This window comes from Gadus morhua, chromosome 1, assembly GCF_902167405.1.
Source record: "Gadus morhua chromosome 1, gadMor3.0, whole genome shotgun sequence".
In the NCBI taxonomy this organism is placed as follows: Eukaryota; Metazoa; Chordata; class Actinopteri; order Gadiformes; family Gadidae; genus Gadus; species Gadus morhua.
Window position 1 is genome coordinate 21,595,257 of NC_044048.1, and position 26,823 is coordinate 21,622,079.

Here is a 26,823-nt window from a genome sequence, read left to right on the forward strand (position 1 = left end):
TTCAAGTCAGTTAAAGGAATCAACAGAGATGTCAGTTGATTGGCCTTCGTATCAGAACCCGTGGCAATGCAAATACAAACTATCGAAGGAGAATGCATAGACATTCCTTTTCACATTGGCTAGGAATTATATGAACAGAGTTTATGCAATATTCGCGGTAACTTTGCTGCCTGTATCCTCCCATGATGATGCTCTAAAATTAAATCAAATATTTGGCTGTCCGAAGAGTCCTAAAAATAAGTTATCCTTCATCAGTAATTATATAAACAGGGTTTATATAATTTGTATATCATAGTCATGATTATAGTTTTCTCTCTTAAAAGTCTGAGGACAGAGAATAGCATTCAGTGTTTCAGCTCGCTGTTTCCATCATTGGTCAGGCTCCAGAAAGACCAGTTTGGTTTCCCCACCGTTTGTGTGCGGCTCTGATCCGAGGCCTGATAGGGCCCCCCCCAGGAGCCTGTGTTATCATGGTGGGGCCCCTGCCCGTGTTGTCATGGGAGCCGTCCAGACTCGCAGACCGGGAGCCCAGCCTGAGGATTTGGACCGAGTCCTCCGGCTCGTCTCCCAAAAAAGCACCGCATTATATCAAGCTAAATTAATCTCCATGGCAACAGTGTTTTTTTTTGTGTCCTTGCTTTGAATTCTCGCCATGATCCAATTTACGAAAAATAGTAACACATGCACACACAACAAGCGCCTACACACACACACACACACACACACAAGCTCGCTTGAAACATGGATATCGCAGGAAACATCAGACACACAGCGAGGAATCAGCTAGGAATAGAGACAGGTAGAAAGGGAGTAGAATGCAGACGACGGAGAGCTGTTAAGAGAGAGACCGGTAAACCGAGGGCTACACAGACAGAGAGACAGGCAGCGACACAGACGGCCAGATTAGTTTCTGCGTCGCGTGTTTTGCCTCCGAGGATCTGCCGCCCCATAAACCATTGTGTTCTTCTACCTCAACCAATGAGCCGTCTCCTGCTCACCTGTCAATCAACCTCCCCAAACCCGCCCTCTGCTGCACATCTGCCTTCATATTCAGTGTTTCAGGATGAACCTCTACACAGCTGTGTGTTACCGTGGTGATGGGATGAGTACGTGTGTGACCGTGGTGATCTGATGAGTGTGTGTTACCACGGTGACGTGACAAGTGTGTGTGGTGGTACCTTGGTGGAGTGTGTGTGTTACCGTGGTGACGTGACTAGTGTGTTACCATGGCGACGTGACGAGTGTGTGCTACTGGGGTGACGTGACTCGCGCTTGGGGTACCAGAAGGCCCGACAATGTGTGTGTGTGTTACCGTGGTGACTTGACGAGTGTGGGGTACCGCGGTGATGTGACGACTGTGTGTTACCACGGTGCCGTGAGGATTGTCTGTTACCGTGGCGACGTGACGATTGTGTGTTACCCCGGTGACGATAAGATCCTGGGCCTGCTCTCTCGGTTACATGACGAGTGTGAGTCACCGAAGTGACTTGACGAGCGTGTTTCGACGTGACGAGTCTGCGTAACTGTGGCGACGTTATGAGTTTGTGCGGCACCTTGGACGAGTGTGTGCGTTACCGTGGTGACGTGACGAGTGTGTGTGTGTGTGTGTGTGTGTGTTACCCTGATGAGTGCGCGTGTGTACCTTGGTGGCCAGCAGCCGGGTGAGGTAGATCTCGGACACCATCTTGCTGCCGCGGTCGCCCTCGCGCTGGTCCGCCTGGTCGTGGTTCTTCACCAGGTGCCACAGCTTGGTGCCGCTCTCCAGGTCGGGGGTGATCATGGGCGTGCGAGACCGCAGGCTGTCCGGGCTGCTGGCCGTCCTGAGCATGCTCTCTGATGGCGCGCGCACACACACACACACACACACAAACACACAGGTATGCACAAACCCACACACATAGAGAAGATATTATAATAGGAAGGATAGAGTAGTGTTTCCTGTGGGTCCTCACAGCCCCATCAGCACGAGAGAGAGAGAGAGAGAGAGAGAGAGAGAGAGAGAGAGAGAGAGAGAGAGAGAGAGAGAGAGAGAGAGAGAGAGAGAGAGGGGGGGACAGAGAGAGGGGGACAGAGAGAGATTCTGAGTGGCTCTAATTCCAAAGCCATCATGGCCACTTTCCACTGACAAAAGAGCGCCCGCTTTTAAGCCCCATTCACACTGGAAACACACATACACACACACACAGACACGCACACACCCAAATGCACTAACACGACTGCACACACAAATTCCTACACAACTACACACACATATCTGCATGAATCACACAAGCTCCCACTTCTATTATAAATTGCATGGATCAGGGAAGCTAGGAAAAGGCCAGATCCCGGTATGCATATTATCACACCCTGGCTCGTCCAACAGCAGACTAATTTATTATTTATCACGGCATTAATCCAATCATTTCATCTCTTTGCCTGGCCACTTGTTCCTCCACTATGGCAGTGGGCATGCATTGTGTTTGATCTTGTTTTTCGGTCAAAACAATCATCATCAATTTCCCATAACGCCATTCCTGTAATTAGACTGTTTTATGACTCGTTGGATTAACAGGAACATAACAGGAAGTAATTAGCGTGTTTCAAGTGATGCCTGCCCAGCCGTGGTTGCAATGTGAGGAGATTGCTCTAATTGGTGCACTTGTGGGTGTATGTCGAGCACATGACGTGAACGTGTGTCAGCATGTTTGTGTTGGAGGGGTCTGCATGTCATGTGATGAATGGGTGACAGGCCCACGTTGACCGCTGGACAGATATGAGCCACGTCCTTTTGGAGATGTGCTGTTAGGAAGAGGGAACATGACAGCTGCCTCCTAGGCCTTCGGCTGGGGAGAATTAATGTCTGGTTGTTCGCTATCTGCATTCCCCAGGGGTCCTCTCCCTCTCCCTCTCCCTCTCTCTGGGCCGTCTACTTTAAAGCCTGTCCTTAACTGGCTGCCTGGAAATAGCCTTGGATGGGCTGATGGAGCTGGATAAAAAAGCATCGGTATTCAGAGGTGGAGAGGGAGGGAGGGAGGGAGAGGGAGAGAGGGAGGGAAGGAGGGGGAGAGAGGGGGAGAGCAGGGGAACAAGCTAGAGAGAAAGATAGTGAGAGAACACGCTAAGGAGAAAGAGAAATTGAAAGAGAAAGAGAGAGAGCAAGAGAGTGAGAGAGCGAGAGAGAGAGAATGCAAAAAATAAAAGCCAATCATTGCAGCGATCAAAAAACGTAAACACAAAGACAGAAAAAACGAATGAATGGGGACAGGAGAGTGAGGAGAATCTATAAAGAGAGAGCAAGGGATGGTAGAGAGACATGATAGGGGGGAGAGAGAGAGAGAGAGAGAGAGAGAGAGAGAGAGAGAGAGAGAGAGAGAGAGAGAGAGAGAGAGAGAGCGAGCAAGAGCGACAGTGAGAGACCACGACAAACAAAGACGATCCATCTGGCTATGAAAGAGATTAACAGATGGTCAAGAGAGGTGGAGGTGAAGAGCGAGGTGGAGTTGAAGAGAGCTGGAGGAGGAGTCTGTGAGTTTGTACCGTATCTGCTCAAGCTCTTGGTGAAGGTGGAGGAGTTGGAGATGTTGTAGGCGGAGTTCTGCTTGGGCACCAGGGCTATAACCGAACCGTCTGTCACCTACACACACGGGCAGACACACACACACACACACACACACACACACACGTACACACACACACACACACACACACACACACACACACACACACACACACACACACACACACACACACACACACACACACACACACACACACACACACACACACACACAAACACATTAGAGAGTTTAGTCAGGGTTATTGTAAGGGCTAGGGTCAGGGTTAAGGTTAGTGTTGGTGTGTATACCTGGTAGTGAGTTGAGTTAAGGTTAGTGTAAGTGCTAGGGTCAGGGTTAAGGTTAGTGCGTGTACCTGGTAGTGAGTTGAGTTAAGGTTAGTGTTAAGGTTAGTGTGTGTACCTGGTAGTGGGCCAAAGTGTTGAGTCTTTTCCAGTCGTTGTCGATCTTGGTGGTCACATCCTCGTCCTGCAGGATGATTCGGGCTAACCGGCCCTGACGCCACTCTGAGGACGGAGAGGAGGTTTAGACACTGGAGGGGTGTGAGTGTGTGTTGAGTGGGGCTGGTGTGATGTGGATGTGAGTGAAAGATAAAGGTGAGGATAAAGGATGTGAGTGTGTGCTGAGATGGAGGTGCGGGAAGTGACTGTGAGGAGCGTGAGTGTGGCTGGTGTGATGTGGATGTGAGTAAGACCAAAGTGAGGTTAAAGGATGTGAGTGTGTGCTGAGGTGTATGTGAGGTTAGTGGATGTGAGGGGTGTGAGGGTTTGTTTAAATGGAATTGAGGTTAGTGGATGTGCAGGGTGTGAGTATGTGTGTCTAGTGTGATGTGTGATGTAAGTGTGAGATGAAGGTGGATGTGAGAGGGGGGCTGCCCGGGGTCTCACCCAGGTCCATGTCGGCGGCCTTGGGCCTCTGGGAGTACGGGCTGCCCTTGTACACCGCGTCCAGGAGCTTCTCCTTCACCTGCATCACCGTGTCGCAGTTCAGACACTTGACCGTCACCTCCAGCCCGTTCTCGTTCTCCGGGTTCACGCAGTGCAGTGTCTGGAGCCAGGGACATAGGGGCTGCTTAGTCTAACTGTTGCCTGATGAGCTTAGACTGTACGTAAACAGTATTGATTAAATCAAATAAAATACCAGTATTTTGTAGTCTATCTTTTGCCTGATCACTTTATACAGTATTGATTATATCCTATATAGTACTAGCTTGTCCTGTATACAAAGTGTATAGTATATATCCTCTATAGAACCAGTGTCTTGTAGTCTATATGCTGTCTGATGAGCATGTCCTGTATATAACGTTATGGTATGTATCCTCTATAGTACCAGTGTCTTGTAGTCTATCTGCTGTCTGATGAGCTTGTCCTGTATATAATGTTATGGTTTATATCCTCTATAGCAGGGGTCCCCAACCTTTTCAGCATCAAGGACCGGTGTGATTCTCCGAAAAGTTTCACGGACCGGGGGGTGGGGGGGGGGGGGGGGGGGGGGAGGTGGTTGGTTGGGTTATGTTGCGCAGAGGTTGCCAAAAATGCAAACATGTTATATGCAATCTAACAACAACTGCATATAGACTTATGGGATGTAAAAGAGTGACAGTATTGCGAAGTGAATAAAAAAAAAAATTAAAAAAAAAAAAATTAAAATAAATAAGTAATCTTTCTCTGCGGACCGGTACCAAATGACCCACGGACCGGTACCGGTCCGCGGACCGGGGGTTGGGGACCGCTGCTCTATAGTACCAGTGTCTTGTAGTCTATCTGCTGTCTGATGAGCTTGTCCTCGCTCAGCGAGTAGCGTGCCTCCCCGGTGATGGCGTCGATGGGGCCCTTCTCCATCTGCTGCTTCATAGCACAGTACAGCATGAAGAGAGGCTCCCCCGCGCACTCCTGGTAGAGAGACACCCAGAGAGAGAGAGAGAGAGAGAGAGAGAGAAGAAACACACACACATACAGGGGTGGAGGGGGTATGGAGAGAGAGTTGAAGAGAGAGAAATACAGATTGAGGTGGAGGCATGGAGGAAGAAGGGTAGGGCGGGAGAGTAGGAGAGAGAGAGAACCGTCGAGAGAGAGAGAGGGGGGGAGAAGACAGGGTATATTCAATTTTCAAACAACTTTATTAACATCAGTCTAACAACTTCCACAACTCACAAAGTGGATTAGAGTTTTAAAAGCATTAGAACGGTTATGAAATCAAATCTGCATAAATAAACATCCCTGCCACCTGAGGCCCCTGCGCAGAGTTTTGTCACAAACATTTTCCACTTCTCATTTCGTTTTCATTTGCATGTGTCTCCCCAGCCGTAGAAAGGCTGTTGTTTACCGAGCGTGTTCTACGATTCCTCAACCACAACGCGTCGCTTAACTTTTTTAAATGTCAGGCAGCACAGAAAAACAAGTTAATCAAGAGAGAGAGCGAGCTCCCCACTGCGATTCGCACGCAACCCTTTTTTGAAAAGTTCAGTTCTCCGTAACGCTTTGCGTCTGCGCTCGGCCGCGGAGATTAGTCGTAGCTTTACGTAATTTGATTATTTCTGGCACTTCCAGAAGGGACGGTTGTGCCGTCGGAACGTCTAAGTTATGCGGACAGATTAGCTTCGGAATAACTTCACAACCGCTGCGTGTCCGCGGGGCCCCGGAGAGGGAGAGAGCGTCAACACGATCCCAACGCCGTCGCTACGATGGAACCAGCAGCTGCCTGCTCGCGTTCCCAGTTCACAGACACACTGCTGCACTGGTGCAGCAGTGTGTGGGGTCCGAGCTTCACGTCTTGCTCCTAGAGCGCGCGATTCAGATGTTCCATCTCTGTGGAATGAGAAGGCCCTGAGCTGAGATGTTGAGGGTTTGTTGAATGTATATCTTTCCACCATGCTTGTCGGCTCGGATGAAAGTGTTTGTTTGTTAAATGATGCTTTCATGTGCGGTGTTTGGTGTTTATCATTGAGAAACGATCAGTTTGACATACATATGCTATAAAGACATGAAGATGCATCCTTCCCTCCGTCCTCTGCTCCTCGCTCAGTTTCACTTGCAACAAATCGTATCATTCCCACCCTCATCCCCTCTTCTCTGTCCCTCTTCGTCACCCCATTAAGTCGTGAAGGCGTACTCCAGTTCCAAACTCCTCCCAGTGGCTCTGACCTCCGCCCTCGGGCCCCTCCCCTCATTAGGTGGAGTTCTACTAATGATTCCAGATGGTTCGACTTAAAGCACTGGAGAGAGCTTTCACTGCCTCAACCTGATCCTGCACCTCTGTTGTGGTGCCCTCCTCTTCCTCCTCCTCCTCACTCCTCCTTATAGACTCCTACCCCATCCCTTCTCCCTCACCCTCCCTTTTACACTCTCTCTCTCTCCCCCCCCCCAATTTTTCTCTCTCTCTCTCTCTCTCTCTCTCTCTCTCTCTCTCTCTCTCTCTCTCTCTCTCTCTCTCTCTCTCTCTCTCTCTCTCTCTCTCTCTCTCTCTCTCTCTCTCCTCTCTCTCCCTCTCTCTCTCTCTCTCTCCCTCCCTCCCACTCTCCCTCTCTCTGCTCCGTTACCCTTAATAAAGTGCTTTGTTTTCCGGACAGCCAGTCAGAGGAAGCAGGCATTTCATTCCAATCATTAATAATATGATAACGTCACAGGGGTGTATTCTGAGCACTCCCACTCTTACAAATCAACTCCTGTAGGATCAATACTCATCACTCTCTCAGCAGTCCCTCTAGTCTTCATCTCATCTCAACAATACACCCACCCCACAACACCCAGGCAGCGCAGATCAGGCTACCTGCGTAGGATCACACAGAAACTAGCACGAGCCAACCAAGAGCTAGCGGATAGCCAACCAAGAGCTAGTGGATTGCCAATAAAGGGATAGCGGTTGGCCAAAAGAGCTAGCAGATTGCCGACAAAGAGCTAGTTGATAGCCAACCAAGAGCTAGTGGATTGCCAACAAAGAGCTGGTGGATAGCCAACCAAGAGCTAGCGGATAGCCAACCAAGAGCTAGCGGATAGCCAACCAAGAGCTAGCGGATAGCCAGCCAAGAGCTAGCGGATAGCCAACCAAGAGCTAGCGGATAGCCAACCAAGAGCTAGCGGATAGCCATCTTAGTGTTGCTGGATAGCTAACCAATAGCCAACTCCGAGCTGGCGGATAGCCAACAAAGAGCTAGTGAATAGCCAACTAATAGCTAGTGGATAGCCAACCAATAGGTAGTGGATAGCCAACCAATAGCTAGTGGATAGCCAACCAATAGCTAGTGGATAGCCAACCAATAGCCAAGCTAGTTGATAGCTAACCAACTGCCAGCAAATAGATAATCAATAGCCATAAGATGGAGGGCAAAGTCCCAGCCAATAATCAACTAATGACTCAAACTCCGGTTCTTGAGGAAATATCAGCCGTTAGACACGAAGACCAAACCTGGAGAAAGGTCTAGACGAGTGTAATGAATAGAAGACTGAAATAAATGTGAGGATTAAACATCATAGAGTATATTGCAGGGTGAATGTGTGCCTGGGGTCTCTTTATGAACTACGGGCAGGACTAACAGCAGAATAAGGGCTGTGTGGACAGAATACACTTTTAATAAGCCACTGGGCTGAGCTTTAGTGGAAAGAACAAGCAAAGGAAAATAAGTACAGAGTGCAGAGGACTTGGTGGTGGAGCCAGGAGTCAAACTCATAAAACTAACAATATTTGGAGGTGACAAAACACAGTGCCGTTACTCAGCGGGCTCATTATGGATTAAACATCTAATTACCATATTTTAATGGTGGATTCAGTGTAAGCACTGTGTAAAAGAAGTAAAACCGCTATTGTAGTCGTTGAAACTATTTATACTATAGTATTTCGATAAGCTAAGGTTGTCTGTGTAATGATCCCCGGCGAGGCGTGGCTGAAGCCACACGACGGGACGGACGTTCCCCTCACCTTGAGGAACTTGAAGAGCAGGAAGGTGAACCAGTTGGTGAGCATCTTCTCCGCCACAGACTCCGTCCTGATGGAGAGACAAATCAAACAGGGACTGAGGAGACTCTTCCAGATTCCTACTGAACACTCTCCTCTAGCCCGGGGCTGGTGCTCTCTACCTCATTCTCTCGCTCTTCTCCCTCCCTCTCTTCCTTCCCTCGCCCCCCCTCTTTCTCCTCCCTCTTGCCCTCCCCCTGCTACCTCCTCCACTCTCTTTCTCCTCCCTCTTTCCCTCCCCCCTTCCCCCTCCCTTCTCCCTCCCCAACTACCCCCCCTTCTCCCTCCCCCACTCTTCCTTCCCCTCTCCCTCCCTACTGAATCCTCTCCTACAGCCCGGTCCTGGGGCTCTCAACCTCGTTCGACCTTTGAGCTGCGTTGGAGCCAATCAGTGTCGTCCGTGGGCGAGGTCTCCACTCAGGGAACACTTTGACGGCCCGGAGTGAAACTTTATCTTTAAGCATTAGCATACGTTGTGAACGTCGTGGCGTTAATGAACAACCGTGGGCCCACCAGGGGTCTAATTAAGTAATCTGTGGTTCATTTACTCTCTGCTAATGCAGAATTACAAACTGAGACTGCATTGAATGAAAAGACATGAGTCTTCTGCCCGGCTCTCAAGAGTGCCTTCCTGTTCCTGAACCCAATAAGCGGTATGCACAGGTGAGCACAGACAAACACCTGGCGGGAGGGCGAGTCAAGCCCCAGTCAAACGCAGGGAGACACAGCTACACAGGTGATACCAGGGGAACACAGGTGATAAAAAACAGGTAAGAGCAGGGGAAAGGGTGAACACAGAGGCACACAGTTACAACACAGGAAGAACCAAGGTACACAGAGGTAGACACAGGTGAGAGAAAACTGAAGCAGGCAAAAGAGGTCCACACAGGTGACCACAGGTAAATAAAGGTGAATGCCAACACAGGTAAAGACAGGTGAGTAATGAACACAGGTAAACACAGGTGAGTAGTGAACACAGGTAAAGACAGGTGAGTAGTGAACAAAGGTAGATAAAGGTGAATGCGAACACAGGTAAAGACAGGTGAGTAGTAAACACAGGTAAAGACAGCTGAGTAGTGAACACAGGTACAGACAGGCGAGTAGTGAACACAGGTAAAGACAGCTGAGTAGTGAACACAGGTAAACACAGGTGAGTAGTGAACACAGGTAAAGACAGGTGAGTAGTGAACAAAGGTAGATAAAGGTGAATGCGAACACAGGTAAAGACAGGTGAGTAGTGAACACAGGTATAGACAGGCGAGTAGTGAACACAGGTAAAGACAGCTGAGTAGTGAACACAGGTAAAGACAGGTGAGCAGTGAACACAGGTAAAGACAGGTGAGTAGTGAACAAAGGTAAATAAAGGTGAATGCGAACACAGGTAAAGACAGGTGAGTAGTGAACACAGGTAAAGACAGGTGAGTAGTGAACACAGGTAAAGACAGGTGAGTAGTGAACACAGGTAAGTACAGGTGAGTCCCAGGTGCGAGGACTGACCTGCGGAGCAGCAGCTTGGGGTGGTTCTTGCTGTCCAGGTTCTTGTCGATGAGGTCCGAAAGGAGCTGCTTCAGGACCCCAGTGGCGTACTCTAGCTCCCCCTGCAGGGCGGTCATGATCAGGGACGCCACGTTACCCCGGTCCCGCATGGAGAAAGACCTGGGAAACAAAAACACCAAACACTTAAAGACCAAGACACACTTCAAGAACTGGACCTGGAGACCACAGCCACCAGGAACTTAAAGACCACCACGCTTAAAGACTTGGAGATCAAAACTACCAGTACTTAAAGACCACCACTACACTTAAAGACCACCACGCACTTAAAGACCTGGAGGACACAACCACCAGGTCCTTAAAGACCACCACAATCTGAAAGACCAAAAGGTCCTTAAAGACCACCACACACTGAAAGACCAGCAGGTCCTTAAAGACCACCACACTGGAGAACCCAACCACCAGGAAATTAAAGACCCCCACAACACTTAAAGACCACTACGCACTTAAAGACCTGGACCAGAGTAGTGCTGAGACTTCTGGGACTCACCTCTGGGCCTCCAGGGTTCGTATGAAGGTCAGCAGGAAGTGCTTCTTGGTGAGCAGCTGTCCGAACAGCGTCAGAGCCTTCTCTACGTTGGCCTGCACCTGGACAGGAAGAGAGGTCAACAGACAGGATTACAAGATCACCCAACACAGGATGACACCACAGCTGACACGGCCAATCAGCACGCAGGGAAGCACCTAGACTCAGTTTGGTCTGGAGGACCAATCCCTGGTGTCAGGGTGACCCTGTGAAGGGATGACCACACCCTTATCTTTAGAACCCCTTATCTCAGCCATCTGGAGGAAGAGGGACACACATCTCCAAGGAGGGCATCTAAGATGTCGGCCATGATCTGCAGCACCAGTTAAGTATGGCTGGACAGCTCGGCACGAGTGTGTGTGTGTGTGTGTGTGTGTGTGTGTGTGTGTGTGTGTGTGTGTGTGTGTGTGTGTGTGTGTGTGTGTGTGTGTGTGTGTGTGTGTGTGTGTGTGTGTGTGTGTGTGCATGTGTGCCAGGGTTGCTGGGTTTGTTCCCAGTTATGGCACCTGTCACATTTCATCAAGGACATACCATGTCCCCTTTAAGGCACTCTCCTCTCTCTCTCTCTCTCTCTCTCTCTCTCTCTCTCTCTCTCTCTCTCTCTCTCTCTCTCTCTCTCTCTCTCTCTCTCTCTCTCTCTCTCTCTCTCTCTCTCTCTCTCTCTCTCTCTCTCTCTCTCTCTCTCAGCTGACGGTCGTTCTGCTGAGTCAGCCCTGAGAGGAGTGAGAGAGGAAGTCAAGGTGTGTGTGTGTGTGTGTGTGTGTGTGTGTGTGTGTGTGTGTGTGTGTGTGTGTGTGTGTGTGTGTGCGTGCGTGCGTGTACGTGTGTGTGTGTGTGTGTGTGAATGTGCCTGTATAGCTGTTGTGGATGTTAGATTGTGTGTGTGTGTGTGTGTGTGTGTTTTTGTGAGAGAGAGAGTGACGGAGAGTGAGAGTGCGCGTGTGTGTGTGCGTGTGTGTTTGAGTGTGAGAGTGTGTGTTTGTGCTTTGGTGAGAGTGTGTGTTAATAAAAGACAAAGTGATGGGTGGCAGGGAGCACTCTGCCAGGAGTGTGCACGTAGGTGAGTGCACGTGCCCCGCCTGCTCTCTATAATCTCTATAATAGTAAGTAGTATGGCTGGCAGGCAGGGTGGAGGGGAGGGGCTATACGCGGGCCATGTGGGTCATGTGATCGGGCTAGCGGTGACATCAGACCATGAACACTGGTTAAGGTTGAAGGGATGCGAGCATGACAGCGGACTCCCCCCTCTCCACATCCTGTGTATCATTGAGATGGTTAAATGTTGCATTACCCCATTAGGATCTCACGCAACATCGCTCTCTCCCCCCTGATTCCCTGTTCCTCCTCCCTCTGACTCCCTTCTCCATCCCCCTCATTTGCTCCCTCTCTCTCCCGTCTGCCTCTCCCTTTTCCAATCCTTCTTGGTTTCTCCCCCTATCTCTCTCTCGACCTCCCCCTCTCTTCTTCCCCACTCTCTTTCTCCCCCCTCCCTCTCTTCCTCCCATCCCTCCCGCTCTCCCTTCCTCCCCCATCTCTCTCTCCCCCTCCCTTCCCTCCCCCCTCTCTTCCTCCCCCCTCTCTCTCCCTTCCTCCCCCTTCTCTCTCTCCGTCCCCTCCACCTAGCTCTACTCTCAAACAGAACCCGGTATGAATGTAGGTCGCGTGGTTCTGGGAAGGGAAGTGGGAAGTGACAGCCGGCTTGTTTCTGTGTCGTCTGTCAGTGGCCCTCTCACATGATCATCCTTATTTCACGGTGGAGTCATACACCTTGGGATTACCGCCTGCTGAATAATGGAGGGGAGTTGTTGTGTGTGAACTCCGCTGGTATCACTTTATTGTAATTCACGTCACAGTGGGTTGTATAAACCCCCCGGGACCTAGTCTCGTTCTGTCTCTCGAAGATACTAATACACATAAATATATATATATATATATATATTTATATATGTAGAAATACATATATATATAATTATAGATGCAGTATGACTATATATCTATGTTACACGTGTGTCAATCTAGGTCTGAACTCTCGAGTCTCTCGACAGTCGAAGCAGCTTTCCCAAACACAAAACGCTCCCTCATAAAGTGTGTCTCCTCCGCGCAGTGTGAGGCTAATTAAATCTGTCAGATTGTTTAAAGTAGGCGGAGGTTCGTGTTCAGCATCACATTAGGCGGGAAAAGATGGGGGCAAAGCGGGGGAAACTCGAGCTTTTGGTTCCCTGTGTGTTGATTCAAAAGCTAGCGTGTACCGCAACCGAATCTTCTGTGTTTAACGGTTAGCCTTCTAGCTGTCACTAAATGTAGCCGAGCTAATGTTTGAGTGTTAGCCTTCTAGCTGTCACTAAATGTAGTCTAGCAAATTTTTGAGTGTTAGCTTTCTAACCGCCACTTTCATGATGTTTAGCTAATGTTTTAGTGTTGCGTTTGCCTGCTAGCTGTCACTATACGTAGTCAAGCTAATGTTTTAGCGTGAGCCCTCTTTGATAACACTGTATTGTTAGCCTCCATAGCTAATGGCTTAGCGTTAGAAACACCCAAGCTTTGGAATTAATGCTACAGACTCAAGTGTTTTTCAACCGTTCATTAGTGTTCATTAGTTTGTTCATTAACGGTCTGCAGTCTGTTCCTGATAAACAAGGTCAGATCCAGGTAGCAACCCGCTGAGTTTGTGTGATTAACATTGAATGAAAACACTGAAGCTACTTGATCGAAATAAACGGCAACAGCACACAACCTACGTTTTTGGTTCAGTGGTTTGCTAAGGGCATGGGTTAGCTGTGGCTGGTGTTAGCCATGGCTACAGCTAGCTGTTTTTAGCTGTAGCGGGACTCGGCACTAGCAGCTGTTAGCTCAAGCAGTTGTTAGCTAGAGCTAGAACTCCGTTCCGAGCCAGGGCTGCAGTTAGCTCGCGAGGCGGGGGGTTAGCGGTAGCTACTGTTAGCGGTAGCTCTAGCTGTACCGTGGCGAGTGGTGTACTGACCCGTACCTCCATCTCTTTGAGCACGGGGTGGTCCTCTATGCCCGGGAACAGGACCCTCATGGCGTAAGTACGGTAGTCCAGGAACGGGATGCCGGCACCATCTAACTCCTGGGTCAGCTCGTGGATATCCGTCTGGAGCTCAGCGAACGCTGGAGAGAGAAGGGGGAGAGAGGAGGGGGAGAGAGAGGATGGAGAGAGAGAGGAAGGGGAGAGAGGAGGTGGAGAGAAAGGAGGAGGAGAGAGAGGATGGAGAGAGAGAGGAAGGGGAGAGAGGAGGTGGAGAGAGAGGAAGGGGAGGGAGAGAGGAGTTGGAGAGAAAGGAGGAGAAGAGAGAGGATGGCGAGAGAGAGGAAGGGGAGAGAGGAGGTGGAGAGAGAGGAAGGGGAGGGAGAGGAGTTGGAGAGGAAGGCGAGGGAGGAGAGGCAGGGAGTGGAGGAGAGAGAGGATGAAGAGGGGAGAGGCGGAGGAGAGAGAGGAGGTGGAGAGAGAGGAGGAGGTGAAGAGAGAGGAGGAAGAGAGAGGAGGGGGAGGAGAGGAGGAAGAGAGAGAGGAGGTGGAGAGAGGAGGGGGAGGAAGAGGAGGTGAAGAGAGAGGAGGTGGAGAGAGAGGAGGTGGAGAGAGAGAGAAGGGGGAGGGACAGAGATACAGTGAATGATTTATCCTTTCCTGCAGCCTCATGCTACCCGCCAGGCCTTCTCCCTCTCAGCCCACTCTCCCTCCATGTCTGCGCTCTATTTATGTTTAAAAACACACTGGGGACTGGCCGGTTTGTTCCTCGCAATGAAACTGCAATCACATGAAACGCATCTCTGTGAAACTCAACACAGAGGGAGACCGGGAGAAAATGAAACCATCTTATTGAGTTCTGAGCTTTGTCTTAAGCGAGCGAGCAAGAGAGAGAGAGAGAGAGAGAGAGAGAGAGAGAGAGAGAGAGAGAGAGAGAGAGAGAGAGAGAGAGAGAGAGAGAGAGAGAGAGAGAGAGAGAGAGATGGGCGAGAGGCTAAATGAAAGACTACGAGAGAAGGAAGAGACGAAGAAAGAGAAGCAGAGTGAGACCTCACTCTGGGAGGGACAGAGGGTGAGGGGCAACTGAGAGGAAGACAGAACGAAAGAGAGGAAGAGGGAGAACCTGAGCAAGAGAGTGAGAGAGAGAGAGAGAGAGAGAGAGAGAGAGAGAGAGAGAGAGAGAGAGAGAGAGAGAGAGAGAGAGAGGGAGAGAGAGAGAGGAATGTATGGAGAAAGTTAGAAAGATAACGAAGGAGAGAGAGAGAGAGAGAGAGAGAGAGAGAGAGAGAGAGAGAGAGAGAGAGAGAGAGAGAGAGAGAGAGAGAGAGAGAGAGAGAGAGAGAGAGAGAGAGACAGACATGCGGGCAAGACAAAGCGACGGTACGAACGAGGAGCAGAGAAAACATCAGCACTGCGAGAGTGTCTGGAAGTGATAAAAAGAGCCAAACAAAGAGACAATAAGGTTTATCTCACTCAGAGCGCAGCAACACGCTGTATCAAAGACAAAGGCTGCTCAGAAGTGTCCCTTATCAGCCTGCGTGTTCGAGCAGTTCCTCCATCTGTTGGTACCGCTACAGCCCGGAACAACACTGCTATTGTGGACACTTGACTTGGATTAGAAACACCGGCCTGTCACTCAGAGCTCGCAGACATCAACCAAAACTTTTGAGTGACAGCGCGGAACATGGATGTGGAAGGGAGTGTTGTCCCGGGGGCGGGTGCCCAGGAACCCAACGACCAATCAGGGCAATCCAAGACTCGTCAGAAAGAAAAACAAACAGAGAAGCGACAGGAAGGAAGGAGGAAGAGGAGGAGGAAGAGGCAGATAGAGAGGCAGAGAGAGAGAGAGAGAGCGAGAGGGGCAGAGAGAGAGAGAGGCAGAGAGAGAGAGGCAGAGAGAGAGAGGCAGAGAGAGAGAGAGAGAGAGGCAGAGAGAGAGAGAGAGAGAGAGAGAGAGAGAGAGAGAGAGAGAGAGAGAGAGAGAGAGAGAGAGAGAGAGAGAGAGAGAGAGAGAGAGAGAGAGAGAGAGAGAGAGAGAGAGAGAGAGAGAGAGAGAGAGAGAGAGAGAGAGAGAGAGAGAGAGAGAGAGAGAGAGAGAGAGAGATATGGACGGAAGACAAGGATCCAGAATGGGGAAAGTCAATCAATCGCATGATTGGATAATTATTAACGGAGGACTGGAAGAGTTTACATGCGTAATTTCCTCCAGCTGTTATTTGATTGGCTGTTCTGAAAGGGAGAGGAGAGGGGAGGGGGATGAGGGAGCAAGAGAGTAAAAAATAAAGATTGTGCCAGAGGTAAAATGGGTTCATATTTCTCGACACACCGTGGTTTAACTCTGTATTCTAACGGCGTGCCTTCTTAGTCCTAAGTGGCGATTGTGTTTTTACACCTCACATCAAACACCAGGTAGTAAACGTTTTGCAGAGGTGGCTACAGCTAACAGCTCTAATCACCACTGACCACACTGACCACAATGTTTCACTAGGAATCCGTCCTAGTGCAGTCCATAGTACGGCACTCAATATATATATACAATCTATACAATCCATAGAACTGTCCTTTATATACACACATACAGTCCATAGTACGGCACTCAATATATATATACAATCTATACAATCCATAGAACTGTCCTTTATATACACCCATACAATCCATAGTACTGCCCTTTATATACACACATACAGTCCATAGTACGGCACTCAATATATATATATACAATCTATACAATCCATAGAACTGTCCTTTATATACACCCTTACAATCCATAGTACTGCCCTTTATATACACACATACAATCCATAGTACTGCTCTCTTTATGTATATATATATATATATATATATATATATATACACATCTATTTAATCCATAATACCGCACCCTTATTACACTATATACATGTATTCAATCCATAGTATTGCCCTCTACATATACTCCCTATATATCTATACAATCCAAAGCACTGCCCTCTATATATACTGTATGCAAACATACGCTTTTTTGTACTGCCCAGGAGAATAATAGTAGTATTAATGATTATAAATACAGAATAGAGAGCAGCATCTCTCTGTTCCCTGGTGTGTAAACTCTATATAAAGATTATAGAATTTAATCTCCATTTTTTTCCTCTGTACTTCCTTCCTGACCTTGTTGTTGTTGTGGTTGTTGTTGTTTTCACGGTTGTTTATGTTGTTTGTATTTTTAGTGGTTGTAATTATGCAGTGTTTGGCCCCTGGGCCGTCGAGCTAATTTCACATTGTGGGACAATAAAGTTAGGAATGGATTGAAATAAGCTGTCAGGAATAGGTAGGGGGTCTTAATCATGAGTTAGCGCTAGCCAATGCCGCGGCATGCTAGCAGCGCTGGCAGGGCGAAGGAACACAACATGACTTTAATGTCCTGGTTACCGTTCGGAATGCTAAGCTACGGCTAATCACATGCCAAACTATGGCTAATTCTGCTGCTCTGCATAATCTCAGGGACTTTGGAATTATAGAAACCCGACGATTAATCTTCACATTGATTCATAATTATGTACAGAGGTCGTATGAGAAACCAGGTCCCAGTCAAGACAAAAGATTAGTATGGTTCTAGGTTCAAAGCCCATGTTCGGAACCTGCAGCCGTCTACAGCAGGAGGCCAGATCTGTATCTGAAACTAACTGGGAGATGCTTCGGATAAAAGTGTTGAGCTCAAAGAATAAAGTTTCATTAGCAGGCTTTTACCCAGACTCTGAAATACGGCGATTCAGTGTTTCAGCTCATTGTTAAGATGAGACGAATCCCGGCTGAGAGGGAAGGGAGACTTTAGGTAAGGCACGGGAGGCAGCACTAAAGCTGCAATGAAAGGTAATTTCATCAGCTACAGAGGATTTAATCATCAAAATGAGAATCAATTAGCACACGCCAAAGGTGTTTAAAATACCAACTTGTTTGAGTTTTTTAATCAAAGAAGTTAACTTGATACTTGTGTAGAGTATTTACTTAATTACTTGTGCATAGTGTTTGATGCAATTAACTTCATCAAATAAATATCGGAGAGATGGATTCGGTACAAGTAAATTATAGTGTGGAGAGATCCAACAATGTCGACAACTAGCGTGTGCGTGTGAATGTAATTGTGAGTGTGTTATGTGTGAGAGTGTGAGTGTGTAAGTGTGTGTGTAAATGTGTTTGAGTGTGTGTGCGTGTGCGTTTGTGTGTGTCTATGTATGTGTGTGTGTGTGTGAGTCTGCGCATGTGTCTGTTTGTGAGTGCGTGCCTGTGTGTGTGTGTGTGCGTGTGTGCCTGTGTGTGTGTGTGCGTGCGTGCCTGTGTGTGTGTGCGTGCGTGCCTGTGTGTGTGTGCGTGCGTGCGTGCGTGCCTGTGTGTGCGTGTGTGCGTGCCTGTGTGTGTGTGTGTGTCAGTTCGTCCCCCCAGTAGGTGTAAACAGCTCAGTGACAGGTGGAGATGAGAGGTGGATCCCAGATCCCCGCTCAGCACTCCCAGCATGCGCCGGCGTGGCGCCCGACTCTCGTTAGTCTCCTGCTCGCCAAACTCTCCTCTTGTCACTGTGACCTCGCGTAACCCCATTCTCTCTCCCCCTTTCTCTCCCTCTGTCTCTCTCTCTCACTCCCTCTCTCTCTTCTCCTGCACCCACCCATCATTGCCTCGTTCCCCTCCATACTTCTCAATCTGTCTCTCTCTCTCCCCCTCTCCCCCCTCTCCCCCCCATCGGTGTCCATCACTTATCTTTGTTTCCATCCTCCCCTTGACACTTTCTCCCCCGCCCCCCCCCCCCCCCCCCCCCACCATTCTCGCCCTCACCCTGTATGCACTTGTTCTGTTTGTTTCCCAGCTCTCTCTCTCCCCCTCTTCTTTCTCTGTCTCTCCCCCTCTTCTCTGTCTCTCCCACTCTTCTCTCTCTCTCCCCCACCTCTTCTCTCCCTGCCCCCTCTTCTCTTTCCCCCTCTCTTCCCTTTCCCCCCTCTCTTCTCTCTCTTCTCTCTCTCTGCAGGATGGATGGTCACTGGGAGAAGCCAATTAGCTTGCCAATGGGCCACGACACACACACACACACACACACACACACACACTTTTTCCACTGTGCACAGTTAAGACAGCCAAGAGAAAGTGTCACAATATATTCTGCCTACTGAGTTTAAGTACACTTGATCTTTCTCACACCCACACACACACACACACACACACACACACACACACACCTAACTTGCACTCAAGGGCGACCCTTGACTCCAGGTTGTATAACATGTACTCTATAGTATAGTATATAGTATAATATATATATTGTATAGTACAGTATATAATATACAGTATAATGTATAGCCGTACCCTCTTTGCACTCCAGGGCGACGCGTGACTCCAGGTTGTCCATCTGCAGCTGCAGGCGCTTCAGGGTGCGGTCGGCGTCACGTGACTTCCTCTTGTAGGCGATGAGCACGGCGATGATGACCAGCAGCAGTAGGCCGCCGCCCCCTCCGATGCCCACGATGGCGGGCAGCGTGAGGATGCTGTCGGCGTAGATCTGGAGCGTCCCGGGACAGAACTCAAAGCCACCCGCCCGGATCTGGACACACACACAGACACATGGAGACACACAGACACACACACACACACACACACAGAGACACACAAATGGAGACACACACACACACACACACACACACATATGGAGACACACACACACACACACACACACACACACACACACACACGGAGACAGACACACACACACACACACACACACACACACACACAGAGACACATACACAGACACACATAGAAACAAGGATGGACACACACATACACGGATATACACAGACACACACACGCAAACATACAAATAAACAAAGATTAGTTTTATTTAAGAAAGTGTACATGAAAGTGTTCGTGTATTTGTTGTTGTGTTTTTATATTTGTGAAGTGTGTGAGACTTTGTTTGTGTGAACTTGTGCGTGCGTGTTAACGTGTCTGTGAAAATGTGTGTGTGGGTGTGCGTTCGCGCAGGGGGGGGGGGGGGGGGGGGGGGCATATTTGTGGGGCATATCGTATGCACAGCAGAACACAGAGTCATCCTGACGATGATTCCTAACGACCAGGAGAGCACCCGTCAACGTAATGAATATAAAATATGAATCAACATAAAATATACAATAAAGGATGGGGAGAGCATGGACTAAAAAGATGTAGCAAATACAACCCTTAACCTCTAGCTCTCTCAGTGTCAGTATGGACAACAATACGCACAGACACACACACACACGCACACACACGCAAACACACTCGCGCACACAACAGGGTGATCAGCTAGCGTGTGTTTAAAGGGATACCTCCCCTGGGTCGCAGGGTAATTACCGCTCGTCAAACACATGTAATTGTTTTGCTCACTAAATACATTTACATAAGCCCCGTATGGCTCCACGCGTGCACATAACTAAACATGCAAATACGCACACACAAAATTAAACACGCACAAATACACACACAAAACTACACACACAAAACTACACGCACAAACAACCACACAAACGCACGTACACAAAAACACACACACATACATGCTCACGAAACGTAACAAGCACAAATACACACACAAAAAACGACATGCACACACAAATTAAACAAACATACACATACCGAAACTCACACAAAAACACGCAAACAAAAATACAACACAAGGTATGTTCAACCAAACACACTAAAATACAACTACACGCACACAAAGACACACACCCACACACACACACACACATGCATTTGATTTGCTCATAGCTCAATTATTCAGATCATAGTTAGTGGAAGTTGTTCATGTCGACATATTTAGTAAATCCGTTCGGTAACATGCGTTTGACATGCTTAACATTGCATTTGCAGCAGCAAAGCCAATTAGATCAGAAGATTTTCCCTACTCCGCTTATTAAAAGTGTCCAGATCTGCTGGGGAGTCTGCTTTGATTGGCTGATTCAGCCAATTAAGTCAATTAAGCCAATAGAGTGTTTGTGCAGGCGAAACCTTCTACAACAAAAAAGGCGGTGAGTTAATCACACGATTGGCTGTCGGTGGTTCGACTTCGCCAGCGAATGCGTCGCCACCACGGACACACGTTCGTGCGTGCCGTCCTTTGAAGAAGACGGCCAGCGGGTTTATGATAAAACACACGTGTTCACGCTGAAGCGATGCCCTCAGTGGTGTAATGTACAGGATCACGAGCCAACCCCGGAACAGACAGTCACTCCCAGCGGTCGGTGACACACTTTCCAGGCACGCAGCGCGCTCTGCGGCCGAGCGATGGGACTGAGAGCCGGCGGCCGCAACTCAAAGAAGTTTCTGGAAGAGCTCAGAGAGGCCAACAGCTGTCATCACACAGCTGATCCGATGTGACGCGCACGTGCTCAGTGAGTCAACCCATAGACACACATACTCACTGGTTAACACAAACCCAACACACTTTGTGAGGACGCCCACTGGGGTGCCCAGTATGTAGGTCCCTGTATGTACAGTCCCAGTACGACCGGTCCCAGTATGTACAGTCCCAGTATGTAGGTCCCAGTATATACGTTCCCAGTATGTAGGTCATGGTGAACACTGGTGTTATACAGCTGTGTCCTTCTCTTCAGCATTCCCCCCAGACAACACGCAAGTAATTATACGTTCACATGCACACAAACAACACTCACACAAAAGACGCACAAGGACAGACACACACAAACACACAACCCACCCACACACACATCCTCGCCCACGACAGCAGATAGGAGCGGACAGTTCTAAATCTGCCCTGGACGCGGGTCAGATGGTGCTGGTACACACACACACACACACACACACACAAGTACACCAGACTCATTGACAAGGAGAAAGGATAAAAGGAAGAAAAAACACTGATGAAAACGTGAGAAAGAGTGAGAGAGAGCAAGAGAGATAGAAAAGGCAACAGCGGGAGAGCGAGAGAGTGAGCGAGAGACAGATGGATATAGAAATAAAGACAACGAGAGAGAGAGAATGAGATTGAATTGAATTGACAGATGGAAAGAGAGACAGAGAGGAAAGAGTGAAAGAGAGAGAAAGGGAGGGAGAGACAGACAAAGAGGAAGAGAAAGAGAGAAAGAGAGAAAGAGAGAGAGAGAGAGAGAGAGAGAGAGAGAGAGAGAGAGAGAGAGAGAGAGAGAGAGAGACGTCAGGCTGAATCACGGCGGTGCGACTCGTCACATGGTCCTCTAGGTAAGTCGCCGCTAGCGACCGGGGAGGAGAGGAGGTTGTCATAACGACGCTGACATGACCGTGGGAGGAATGCTCTTCATAAACTGGCGATTTTATTTTGGGTGGCACTGGGTCTGTGTGTGTGTGTGTGTGTTGGGGAGACAGGGTGCACGTGTGTGTTGATGCGTGTGCACTGGTGCCTGTGTGCATGTGAGTGTCTGTGGATGTGTGTGACAGTGTGCATGTGAGTGTGACAATGTGCATCTGTGTGAGTGTGTCTTTGTTCTAATGTGAATGTGGGTTTTCATCGATGTAAACTTAGATATACCCTTAGATATGTCCTCAGTTGTAATTAATCCCAGATGGGAAACTCAGCAGAGGACCCGACAAGAGGGTAAAGGACAGTAATAGATTTAGGTTTAAAAAAGAATAACAAATATCCGCTGAAATGTATTCTGCATGCGTTCTCACCGTGACAACGGAGACTGCAGGACCTGGGAGTTAAATATTAATGGCTTCCAGACACAAGAGGAGACAATACGGGAGGAAATAGAATGTTTCCATAAATCATAGACTCCTGGCTCTGCTGGGAAGTTTTTATGACTTTTTCTTGGTTCAAACTCTCCGTGTTTTCAGTAGCTCAGGTACAGTTATGACCTCATAAAGCCCAAAACTAAACTTAATAATAACGGCGCGGTTCGAAGCGGCGTGATGAACGAGGTACACGCCGGAGATAATCAGGGGGGGGGGGGGGGCGAGGGGTCCGCTCACCGATGGGTCGTGTGCCGAGCAAAGTCACGCAAAGTCAACCCCCGGTTTTAGTAACACACGTACAGAGAGGGGGGGATTGGGGGAGAGAGAGGGGGGGGGGGGGGGAGAGAGAGAGGGTGGGATGGGGAGAGAGAGAGAGAGAGAGAGAGAGAGAGAGAGAGAGAGAGAGAGAGAGAGAGAGAGAGAGAGAGAGGGAGAGGGGGGGGAGAGAGAGGGAGAGAGAGGGGGGGATGGGGGAGATTGAGAAAGAGAGAGAGAGAGAGAGAGAGGGAGAGGGGGGGAGAGAGAGGGAGAGAGAGTGGGGGATGGGGGAGAGAGAGAGAGAGAGAGAGAGAGAGAGAGAGAGAGAGAGGGGGGAGAGAGAGAGGGGGGGGAGAGAGAGAGAGAGGGGGGGATGGGGAGAGAGAGAGAGAGAGAGAGCGAGAGCGAGAGCGAGAGAGAGAGAGGGGGGAGAGGGGCGGAGAGAGAGGGGGGGAGAGGGGGGGAGAGAGAGGGGGGGAGAGGGGGGAGAGAGAGAGAGAGGGGGGAGCGAGAGGACAGAGTGAGGGAGGAGAGAGAGAGGATAAAACTAGCGAGGGAGAGAGAGAGAGAGAGAGAGAGAGAGAGAGAGAGAGAGAGCAGGATATGAAAGAGTAGGAGAGAGACGTGGTAGCAAGAGAGTGGAAAGAAAGAGATGAAAGTGCGGAAAATAAGAGAGAGGGATGGCAGAGAAGGATGGGAGACATAAGGAAGAGAGGGAGGGCATAGAGAGGCAGAGGGAGGGAGAGCGAGAGCGAGAGGGACGATAGAGGGATGGTGATGCAGGAGAGAGAGAGAGGGGGGGGAGAGAGAGAGAGAGAGGGGGGGATGGGGAGAGAGCGAGAGCGAGAGGGACGATAGAGGGATGGTGATGCAGGAAAGAGGAGAGCGGGGTAGAGAGAGATGGATGGTGGCGCTTGAGGGATGAAAGAGGGGGAGGGGCGGGTTTATGTGTGCGCAGCCGTGTGTGCATGTGTGCGTGTATATATGTGTGTGTGTGTGCGTGCGTGTGTGTGTGTCCTTGCAGGTGTATATATGTATGTGTCTGTGTGCGTGCGTGTATATGTGTGTGTGTGTGTGTGTGTGTGTGTGTGTGTGTGTGTGTGTGTGTGTGTGCACGCAAGTTTGTGTGTGTGTGTTTGTGCTTGCATGTGTGTGTGTATGTGTATGTGCGTGCGTGTAGATGTATGTGTGTGTGCGTGTGTGTGTGCATGTGTGTGTGCGCAGGTGTGTTTTTGTGTGTGTGTGCGTGTGCAGGAGTGTGAGTGTGTGTGTGTGTGCTTGCAGGTGTATATATGTATGTGTGTGTGGGTGCGTGTAGATGTGTGCGTGTGTGCGTGTAGATGTATGTGTGTGTGGGTGCGTGTAGATGTATGTGTGTGTGCGTGCTGACCGTGACTTTGTGCTGCCCGGTGAGGTTGGGCCACTCGCAGAGCAGCTGGTTCTCAGACAGCGTGAGGACGCACGGGGTCTCCCCGATCAGCACCGTGTAGTTCAGCCGCCCGGGGCCCGGGGCCGCCGGGATCAGGTTACGGCCCTGGAGGGGGGGGACGGGGGACGGGGGAGGGGGGAGGAAGGGGGAGACAGGGGGGAGGGGGGAGAGGGGGGGACACAAAGGGAGAGAGAGGGGAGAGGGGGAGGAAGGGGGAGACAGGGGGGAGGGGGAGGGAGGAGAGGGAGACAGTGGAGAAAGGAGGAAGAGGGAGAGAGAGAGGGGAGAGGGGGGACACAAAGGGAGAGAGAGGGGAGAGGGGGAGGAAGCGGGGGACAGGGGGGAGAGGGGGAGGAAGGGGGAGACAGGGGGGAGGGGGAGGAGAGAGAGAGGGAGACAGCGGAGAAAGGAGGAAGAGGGGGAGAGAGGGGGGACACAAATGGAGAGAGAGGGGAGATAGGGGGAGACGGGGCGGGGGGAGATATGACGAGGTGGAAACACAGAGGGAGAGAGGGGAGGAGAGAGATGGAGGGAGAGAGAGACAGAGTGAGCGAGAGAGAGAGAGAGAGAGAGAGAGAGAGAGAGAGGGAGAGAGGGTGGAAAAGGAGGACAGAAATAAGTTAGATTCCTATACACACACACGCACACACACACACACAGAACTTAAAGACTTGGGATCTGTGAACTTTTTCTCCTTGGCCAACAGGCCCCCATAATGCACCTCTTCCCCTGGAAGAAGCGGTGGTGTTGGACCTGAATGCCGAGCGAAGGTGACTCTCTATCTCAATTCAATTCAAAAAGCTTTATTGGCATGACTATTGTGGTAAACAAACAGTCTAGCCAAAGCATTACAGTTACTGCTATTACAAATATTACATATTATAACTAAAGAGAACGCAAGAACGATATGTAAATATATCAACCAATAACAATGAAACAAAACATACGGATGTACAAATAGAAATAAAGTAACATTTTGAAAATTAAATGACTGTAAAGAAAAGCTACATAAAACACATTATTGGTTACGAATAATCATTAAAGGACCAATGGCATGAAATGTTCACTTTCTGAGGTTTTTTGACATTAATATGAGTTCCCCTAGCCTACCTATGCTCCCCTTGTTGCTAGAACGAAGCTCAGACGCGCAGTTTTGGAATTTTCCCGTATGTCGTCATAAGGGGAGATGCCACCTCCCCTTTCTCTGCCTTGGCAGCCCTGAGAATTTGGCCCTCCAATGAGATACGACCGTGCGAGCGCCATAAGTGTGTGTGTTTGTGTGTGTGTGTGTGTGTGTGTGTGTGTGTGTGTGTGTGTGTGTGTGTGTGTGTGTGTGTGTGTGTGTGTGTGTGTGTGTGTGTGTGTGTGTGTGTGTGTGTGTGTGTGTGATTACAGACACTGTAACACAAGTGTTGTACACTTCCTTGGTGTTTGGATAACCGCTCTGCTGTTGGTGTTATGGCGCATAACACGTCAGACTCTCGCCTCTGGTATTTCTATAACGAGACACGTAGTGGGGGGTTATCTCAGCCATGGTTGAGAAGGAATTGGGGAAAAGGAACTTTGGCTTTGACTCCCTGAAGTACATGAACCACAACATGGAGGAGAAATGGATTGTTGCCAGCGAATGTCTCCCGCTTGAGCCCCGCTTACCGCTGCCGAGGGACCACCGCCTCGGCACTGCCGGCTGCAGGAGGCCATGGTCTCTCGGCAGCGAGGCTCCGGCGGGAGACGACCGCGTTCAACAATCCCTTTCTCCTCCATGTGGTGGTTCAGTCTACTTCAGATTGATGTGGACGTGGAAGAACCAGACGCAGTCGTTTGAGATTCATAATATCGTCTGGAGGCTCACACAGCTTTTGGCCGTAATAATACATGAACACGGCCAAAGGCTGTGTGCGCCTCGCCATTGCGATACATCCACTGTAAACAGAGCGCATGGTACCGTGGCAGCAAGCTGCTCAGGGCCACACCCCCACCCTCCTCCTGGACCCGCCTCCCTCCTCCTCATTTGCATTAAAGCTTCAGACACCGGAACGGCGCGTTTGGGGAAAGCTCAATGTGCGTCTGGCTCGTAGTGGCTGTAATTCTGCACGACGGCTGAATTTCGGGAAAGTCTTCAAATACTGTGTTTGGGGGCCCACTAATATCTATATTAAAGCATCCATAAAGTAGCATGGCATGTGACCTTCAAAATAAAACAAAATAAAACAGGGAGGCCAGGTGTTGAATGTCATTCTCTCATGTTGTGGCATGCCGAAATAAATCGTCCTGCGAGGACGGAGCTCTCTCTCTCTCTCTCTCTCTCTCTCTCTCTCTCTCTCCTCCACGTTGTTCCCTGTTCCCTCGGCTCGCTCTCTACCAGCCCAGCGGGATACTCTGCATTACCGGGAGACCATCCCATAATAGACCACTACTTAAGAAAGCGATCATGGCAGCTCCGCTTCTCACGCCACATCGCCATCTATGGCCGTGATTCACACAATGAAAGGTTTGATGTCAGCGATTGGGTTTGGGTCCGCGGTTTTTGGTGACTGAAGCTCAAAATTAAAAACGTACTGAAGCTCAGAAACGTGAAAGTCTGCTTGTGTGCTGTTTATATCGACGCGGAGTTTGACGAAAGTCGGAAGGGAGTAAAAAGTTTGGTTCTGTTTCCCTCGTATTCTCTCAACGTGTGCACAGACTACGCAATACGATAATTTATTTTTAAAACTTTTAAGGCTGAGAAAAATGTTTAAACCTTTTAAAGCTGAGAATTTCTTTTTTTAACTTTTTAAAGCCGAGATCCAACGCGGTTCGAGTCTGGCAGTGTTGCCGTGGTGATTTA

At 49.4% G+C, this 26,823-nt stretch overlaps 1 protein-coding gene across 2 annotated transcripts in view; it reads right to left on the bottom strand.

Moving 5' to 3' along the window:
* The window catches only part of LOC115550884 (plexin-A1), a 42,346-nt gene that overhangs the window by 12,596 nt on the left and 2,927 nt on the right, over positions 1-26,823 (bottom strand). Inside the window, exons 3-13 of one of the 2 annotated variants that reach the window (XM_030366264.1) lie at positions 23,958-24,101; positions 18,908-19,142; positions 13,574-13,716; positions 10,552-10,649; positions 10,005-10,163; positions 8,472-8,538; positions 5,303-5,449; positions 4,445-4,604; positions 3,960-4,063; positions 3,520-3,616; positions 1,643-1,833 (exon numbers count right to left, since the gene is read on the bottom strand). In XM_030366264.1, coding sequence (XP_030222124.1) covers positions 1,643-1,833; positions 3,520-3,616; positions 3,960-4,063; positions 4,445-4,604; positions 5,303-5,449; positions 8,472-8,538; positions 10,005-10,163; positions 10,552-10,649; positions 13,574-13,716; positions 18,908-19,142; positions 23,958-24,101 — 1,545 coding nt within the window. Of the gene's footprint in view, positions 1-1,642; positions 1,834-3,519; positions 3,617-3,959; positions 4,064-4,444; positions 4,605-5,302; positions 5,450-8,471; positions 8,539-10,004; positions 10,164-10,551; positions 10,650-13,567; positions 13,717-18,907; positions 19,143-23,957; positions 24,102-26,823 lie in introns of both variants that reach the window. The other variant, XM_030366258.1, reaches the window with a different exon arrangement.